Below are 8,198 nucleotides of genomic sequence, written 5' to 3' on the forward strand. Positions count from 1 at the left end.
AGCCCTGTGTAAATTTCTAGAGTTGTCTATTTCTGCAGCTCTCCTCACTCTGATACTCTTCTCTCTGTCTAGTACTCTACCCTGTGAAATCAAGACTCTTTGGCCTCCATGGACTTCAATTTCCGTATCCTCAATTTAAGAATACTGCCTAGCTTCAAATGAATTCTGCTTCCTTGTGTCATGGCCTGTAAACTCTCTGAAGGCATTAAGCTGGGGTGGTAGTAGGGTTCATCTTATTTATTTTCTGCCACTCAAGGATCACTGTCTTTAATTGCTTGAGGCTCACTGTCTTAAAAAAAAAACAAACAAACATTGTTTTATATATTTTGTCCAGTTTTTTAGTCGTTTTATGGGGGAAGTTAAATCTGTGCCCTATCACTCCATCTTGGATAAGTATAAATAGAGACATAAATTGCTCATGGAGAGTGTTGCATGTTCTTATTTGATTCAGTACATCCCCTGTGTGTGTGTGTGTTGGCAGGGGTTGGGGGCATATACCAAGTGATGAAGGAGCCATTTTAGTGTGCTATAATTAATACTATTTTTTTTATAGCTCTAACTCTTCATCTATATTTAAATCTACCACAAGCAAATTCATTGGCCAAAAGTTCTAGAGTAATTCATTGGCCAAAAATCCCTGCATCCATTGTTGCAAGAGTAATTTCTCTACTATTCTGAGAAGATAACTCACTTAATTAAATAGAATAGAATGCATCTAGGCTCATAGAATTGTAGAACATATAAATAATTATGCCATAAATATGAGCACAATAAAAAAATCCTTTTGGTAGAACTGATAACATGACTTTTTTTCCCCCCAGGGAGAAGTTGCTGAAGTTACATTTGTAGGTGCAAACCCAAAGAATTCAGCAGAAAATGAGGTAAACACCAATGATTCTTTAAAAAAAATTAAATACATGTTTTAGCCTTTGATTTACTTGACTGTCCCTCTGGAGGTTAACAACACAAAGGTAAAATGTGGCAAATCTTTTTGACTTTTGTAGATGTGGGAAGATTTCCAGTGGTATAGTTAATGTGGAATTGAGTCTGGGAAAAAAGTACACAGGAAACATTTGATAGGCTCTCCTTAGGGCCATGTACAGAATAATGTATATGGAACTGCCTTGTCTCTTGGGAAGATGTTAATTTGAACACATCCCATTTAGGTATTCAAATGTGAAATTCCAGTATAATTGATAAAATAACTCAAGGGCCAAGCAGGTGAAGTGTTCTTTGGCTTCTCCTTCCTCCCTTTTTGGCCCTTTCCACCTCCTCCAGTATTGCTGTCTATGGTCCTATCTCTGCCATTGTGGACTGAACATGGATCACCTGGGTGGATACCCTACTGGCATGGAGTCCTGGCCCATGTGCTTTACTTTTTCCTTAGTGGCCATTTCCCCATTCCTTAATACTGGCACTAGTAGGAAATTTGTTTATTTAGTTTTGAAAATGGCACAAGAAATACATGCCTCATGTGAAAACAAGTATTATAGAAGGGAATAGTGTAGACAAGTACCCCTCTCCCCACAAACCTGCTTTCCAGTGGAAATCACTATAAACTATTGGTTTGTTACATATCATTTTAGACTTTTTTAATCATATATATGATGAAGTCTAAATATGTATAAAAGAAGTAATTTTACTCCTCTGTAACTTTTTTAGAATGTTCTTATAACTACATGAGCAATACATGGACACATTCTAGTTGTAAAAATTCAAACAAGAAAGAAAGAAAAAGTAAGAGAGCACATGAAAGAAATTTCAAGGTCAGGTTTTTTTTACTGTGGCTGAGGATGCATTCACTTGATGAGCCATTCTTTCCAGGACCCACACTTACTTATAATCCAAAGTATCTTTCTTTAAAATGGGCCTTCCAGTTTCTGCTCATTAGAATGTCATTATTGCCATAATATCAATTTTGGCAACACGACATTGTCAGGTATGACACTGGGGAAAAATGTTTTGCTGCTTAGTTAGTCAAATGAGCCTGTTTGAAATAATTTCTCTATGCCAGAATATTATTTACATCTTTATAACATTATTTATTTATGTATTTTTCCTGAAGACATCAAAGTGTCATATCAAAACTGCAGGTTTAGCTGTAATCTGATAACCCTAAGGTGGAAAAATACTATCATCGTTATTGCACGGAGAATCAGAAGAACAAAATGCTTAAAGCACTGTAGTAAGAACAGATTTAATTTCTAAGAATGCTTTGGGACTCAGTATAAAGCAATCTCTGGCACCCTTTATTATTAGTAACCATCACCTCATCGACCTCATCAACATTTATTGAATGCTTACTATTTGCAGGTACTAAGCTAAGTGCCTTACATACATTATCACATAAATTCAATTTAATCCTCACTCTACCCAATGAGTTAGGTTTTATTATTACTATTTTACAGATGAGTAGATGGCAATTAAGTAACTTGTATTAACTAATTATGCATCTGGAAGAGATTAAGATAGGGAGGTAGGAGAGAAGAGTCCCACATTTTGTCCCTAATACTCAACTACCTAGAGCGATTCTCCAGTCTGTACTCTCGATACTATTTGTTAGGTTCCACCCTAACTTCTACTTCATCTAAAGCCTACCCAATATCACTCTGTCCAAAATAGGCAGAGATGAAGCTATCTTTACAAGTCACTGTGGTTATGAACCATTTATTAAATATGATCCATCAGTTGAATAATTAGAGAAGATTTTTAAATGATTATGGCCTAGCTGTGAATAAGTGATCCACTCAAAAAATGTTTATTTGAGCAACTGTAAATAATAGGAGTGAAGGACTGTGATTGGTAAAGGTGATTAGACATAAGCCTTGCCATTAAGGGGCCCACAATCTAAAGGATTTTCAGAGAAATTGGAGATTTATGGCCTTCGTATATTTTTATTTGTCATATTAATCAAATCTGTGCTTTATTTGAAGCTGAATTCTTGGTCTGGTACAAATTGCTCTATTATGGTATTTTTTCCAATGGGGAAATAAAATCCTCTAATGATGTGGTGTCTGGGAGCCCATTATGACAAAATATCAGGACTACCTTCATCACCCCAGGACAAGGATGATTTATACATCCTTTTCAGTTCATTTCTCACTCCAGGAGCTACATTAACTAATAGCTCATTTACCTGAACATGGGAAGATGAGGAAATGCTCCCATTTTCCCTCCAAAATCTTGATGTGATTAGAAAAAGCCTTGGAGTATAGGTCAATAAAGATGTTATGAAAAGATTTAACATGGCTTTTTTTAAAATCTCAAGTTTATTCCCCAGACTCTTCTCTGCCCGAAGTTCCACAATTTGTTAACAGCTCTAAAATTATGCTTCATTCAATTTTCTAAAAAACAGATGGCTCTTTAGTAGGCTGGATAAATTAATATTCTGAAGTAAAATTCCATAGATTAAGAGGAATACCTAAGAATTTGGATGAAATTCTAATACATTTTAGAACAAGTTATTAGCTGGTTAGCATTTGGTAAACAAAGAGGGGGAGTATTTACAGAGAGGTTCCTTTTTGTGACTGTAGTGCCTGATCAAGGTATATTAACTGTGTTTCAGACCCAACACACCTTCCTCACTGTGGAGAAATATGAGGCCACTTCAGCGTTGTGGCAGATAGTGCATAATGATGCCTCCTGGGAGACTCGGTGAGCATGTTTATTGACTATTTTGTCTTTCAAGTCTTGAAAACGGTTGGCTAGTAACGCAGGGAAGACAAATGAGAAGACTGAATCAATACATGGTATTAATGATATCAAATTCCCAAGGAGCATTCTGGCCATATTGGGTTGATTTATTAGACTTCCTTTTGATTCTGTTTTTCTACAAAACAGCATGGTGTGTGCTTCTGTAAGATTAGGTGCTAATGAAGTTATGGCCTCCATTATTGTGAACACCTGTTAGTTCTCCTTTGTTTTTTTTTTTTCATGGTCACAGAAATTACCCTGAAAGCTGGCTCGACTTCTTGCAAATTGGTTGAAAGGGGTGCTGGGTGAAGGTATTGAGGTGGCTTTGTAGAGCCTGACGTTCTTCCTGGGAGAATAGCCTGTACCAGATGTGTATTGCATGTTTATATACTACCAATAATTATTCATTGAGTTACTGAAACACAAGAGATTTGAGTGTTTAACTCTTACCCACTCAAGCAGGGAAGGAATATGCTCACAGAGTTTCCTCAGAGAGATATATCTCAGTGTCTTTTGTTGCCAAATTCCTGAGCTGAATAGATATTTTGAATACTTGACAATGTGTCTGAAATAAGAAAATGTTTCCGTTCCCACGTCTATAAAATTCATACCACAGGACAGGGGTATGAAATGGAAGTGGATGAAATTGTTGACAATTTTTGTCTAATTTAGATTGCCTCAAACTATGTTTGTTGGTTTGGTTCATGTAGTTAATTGAAAATAGGAATTTGACGCTTGATAGCCATAAATATGGGCATAATTTTTCCCTCTGGTCTTTAGGACTCTAGGGAATTAAAAAAAAAAAAATTTTTTTTTGTGATTAAAAAAAATAGTAATGTATATTTATTGCAAAACAAGGTTATATAGATAATAAAAAATGATTTGTTTTCAAAAAATGAAAAGTCAGATTAGCAGTCAACCTTGAGGATGTTAGGTGTAGACATCTGTCTTGTTTATCAGCAGCAATATCATAAAATATGTATTAAGATCACTGGCCCTGTCACTGAAAAGCATAGAATGTTGAGCACATCCTTTGTGCCCAAAGAATTTGCTCTTTATCTAACTGAGATATCAGTCAGGTAGCTCAATTTGCCCCACTGTATCTAGAATATCTGAACCCCTTGCCATGGTCCTCAAGAACCGACATGATCTGACTCTATTTCTCTCATTTCAACTACTCTTCCACAGTTTACAAGGTCCTAGTCTTCACCAGCTCTCTGTTCCCTGGCCACATCAGATTTGTTCCTGTTTCAAACAGTTCGCATGCTGTGTTCCTTCTTGGAGTGTTCTTCCAGATCTGTGTAGGCTCCGTAGCATTATTCAGACTGAGTTGAAATGCTACCTCCTTGTATAGGAGTCTGTCTTATTTTCCTCATTGCACCTATCACTTCAAAATTATTTACTAATTTACTTGTTTATTGGAAACCCTGGTGGCGTAGTAATTAAGAGCTACAGCTGCTAACCAAAAGGTCAGCAGTTTGAATCCACCAGGCACTCTTGGAAACCCTATGGGGCAGTTCTACTCTGTCCTATAGAGTTGCTATGAGTCGGAATCGACTTGACGACAATGGGTTGGTGTGATTGTTTGTTTTTTAAACTTTTTTATTCACTTTCTTCCCACCTCCACCCCAGAAGAGCATATATTCAAGGAACTTTGAACTACGGGTAGTCCCTGACTTATGACGTATTTGAGTTATGAGGAACCACATGACAGTCTTTTTTTTTTTTTTTTAACATCTTATCATCAGTAATATGTATTACGTACAGTGTTGCAGCATGTAATTTGCTGATGTGATCATTCTCAGATGTTCATTCACAGATGTTTAATGTTATGATTTACTGTTCAAAACACTGCCATAATGAAAACTAAAAAAAAAAAGAAAATGAGGTATTCAAGTATGTCAGAACTGACTTAGGACAGAGTTGTCAGAATAGTACCCTTTCATAAGCTGGGGGCTACCTGTATGTCTACCTGTGGTATTCTGAGTACCTCTAAAACAGACTCTGGCACATGTGATCTCTCTCTCTTTTTATATATATGTAAATGTATATTTATATTAATCTAGCTGAGAAAAGAAGCGTCAGTTGAGGCAAAGTATAATAATGGCTGAAAGGATACTTTAGCAATTCTAAAACAAGAAACATCCTGTATTCTGAATATCAAGTCAAACTTCTTGGGGTAGATAGAATTTAGGTAGTTAGAAAGGTAGAACAAGTAATTTATGTAAATGGCTTTTCTTTAAAGGTCCTCTTTTAGAAAGTAGGGATTTATGTTTGTTTTTCTGTTTCGTTTGTTGTTGTACCTCCAATGTCTAGTGTAGTGCTTTGCTCATATAGCTACTTAATGAATATTTGTTGAACAAATGGCTATCCAATCACACGTTTTTAAGAGTAAAATTGGGATTTGTTTATTTATTTTCTACCAACAGTTTTTATTGGCACAAGGGATCACTGGGCCAGAGCAATGCAACAATAGAATGGCATATCCCAGCCACTACCCAGCCTGGAACCTACAGAGTAAAATACTTTGGACACAATCGGAAACAGGATATCCTCAAGCCTGCAGTCATACTTTCATTTGAAGGCACTTCCTCTGCTTTTGAAGTTGTAACTTCTTAGTGAAAAGTGGACAAATCGTTTAAAAAACTGCATTACTCTGTATGATTTATAGAACTGATTTCACATGAATGTAAACTACCATGTTGACTGCTATAATTGTCCCTGTTGGGGACGGACAGAAAGTTTACTTCTAATGGGGCAGAGGTAGGGGTGTGTGTATGAGATGTGTGTGTCCCATTTATCTTCTCCAGCAGCTATGTAGCTTGTGGTCTACAGCCTAAAACATGATTTACCTTAAGGCTTTGCGGCTCTTTAAAGGGATTATTGCCTCTGATACAGAACTTCTGAAGTATTGGTAAGAATGGTTAAAGATGTATGAGCAATGTTTAACCTATTTATTTATGGAATTATTGAATACTAGCACTGGAAAAGTTTATAGAAATCATTTTACAAATAGGAAAACTGAGATTTTGTGGATTTAAGATAAGCATAAGGTTACAGGACCTTTCCCCCAATCACATTTAAAAAACAGTATGTAAAAACTGACCATCATTGTATGAGCCCAATAAGGAAATGAAAAATTAACATGCCAGTTTTTCTACATTCAAATAAGCGTAGCTTTTTCAGAGCAGTCATCCTGGAGTTGATATGCCTAGGCCAGAGTTGTTGATGCTGAAATCATTTCTCCAGTTGCCTTCGGAGCCCAATTACAAGAAAGCCAGACTTGTGATATTTTGATCATGCCCTGTGTTTCCTTAAGTGTCCTTACCCCATCTTGATTGTGTCTCTTATTCCCAAGACTTGTTCGGAATGATTTTTGTACTGTTTTCATTAATCAAGTTCACTCCTCCCCCCAAACAAACAAAGCCTTGCAGTTAGTATAGATATTCAAACAAAAGTGCTTCTGGCTGGGAAGGCAGTCCTTAAAAGGAAGGCTCTAAATTCACTCATTTGTTCTTTTATTACTCACTCACTCACTCACTCACTCACTCACTCACTCACTCACTCACTCACTCACTCACCCACTCACGGATCTATTCAGTTATAAACTATTTATTGAGACTTACTCACAGGCTCAGCATTGTACTACTGCCTGGGCCTTGACAAGCTGTGATATCATATTTGGGATAAAGGTAAGCATCAAAAGATGACTATTTTGAACGAGAAAGTATTCAATTTGTTATACAAATTCTGGGAAGGCATTAAAAGTCAGTAATCAAGTCACTTCCATAAAGATTTACAGCCTTGGAAACTTTATGGGGCAGTTGTACTCTGTCCTACAGTGTTGCATGAGTCACAATCGACAGCAATGGGTTTAGGAATCCTCAGGTCACATCTTATATATCATTTATGTTAGATGCTCTAATTTGGGGGGAAAGAGGCTGCAAACAATTTGGAAAATGCTGTTTTGAAAGGTAATTTGAGGCATGGTGAAACACCCAGCCTAATGTCCCGAAGAATAAAATATGACAATCTGATATTAATTGGCTAAAAGTACTAATTGCATTTAAAATGATCCGAGTTAACTAACCAGTAGCTCCCAGGCTATCCAAGTCATACTTCCGTATGTGTGCAAAACCTTTAGCATTTTGGGGGAAGATCAACCTTTATTTCAACAATAAACTTTAGTGTTTGAAAAATAATAATGATGCTGACAATGATAATAGTAACAATCATTTATGTACGGCTTAACCACATTTATGTACGTGCTTTATTGCATTAGGATGAATCTGGAACACCCTTTGATGAATCAGTAGTTGAGAGAGTTTTTATGGAAGCTAAGTGCTGTAGAGTTAACTAATCTGGAATTTCAGAGGATAATTTTTCCTAAAGAAACCAAAGTATTTAGTGTAAAAAGCTCAGGGGCCTAAAAGAGCAGGTGATTCTAAAAGTAGATGACTCCAGACAGATAAATTATATTAGATGCTATTATATGGTTGTAAAAA

At 36.4% G+C, this 8,198-nt stretch overlaps 1 protein-coding gene across 1 annotated transcript in view; it reads left to right on the top strand.

The window, feature by feature from the left end:
- ASAH2 (N-acylsphingosine amidohydrolase 2) overlaps window positions 1–7,511 on the top strand; it is a 67,364-nt gene extending 59,853 nt beyond the window's left edge. The window contains 3 exon segments of the mRNA XM_003409023.3: window positions 822–881; window positions 3,566–3,654; window positions 6,123–7,511. Coding sequence (XP_003409071.1) covers window positions 822–881; window positions 3,566–3,654; window positions 6,123–6,312 — 339 coding nt within the window. The 3' untranslated portion in view covers window positions 6,313–7,511.
- The last annotated feature ends 687 nt before the right edge of the window (window positions 7,512–8,198 follow it).

This window comes from Loxodonta africana, chromosome 16 (genome assembly GCF_030014295.1).
Source record: "Loxodonta africana isolate mLoxAfr1 chromosome 16, mLoxAfr1.hap2, whole genome shotgun sequence".
Taxonomy (NCBI): Eukaryota; Metazoa; Chordata; class Mammalia; order Proboscidea; family Elephantidae; genus Loxodonta; species Loxodonta africana.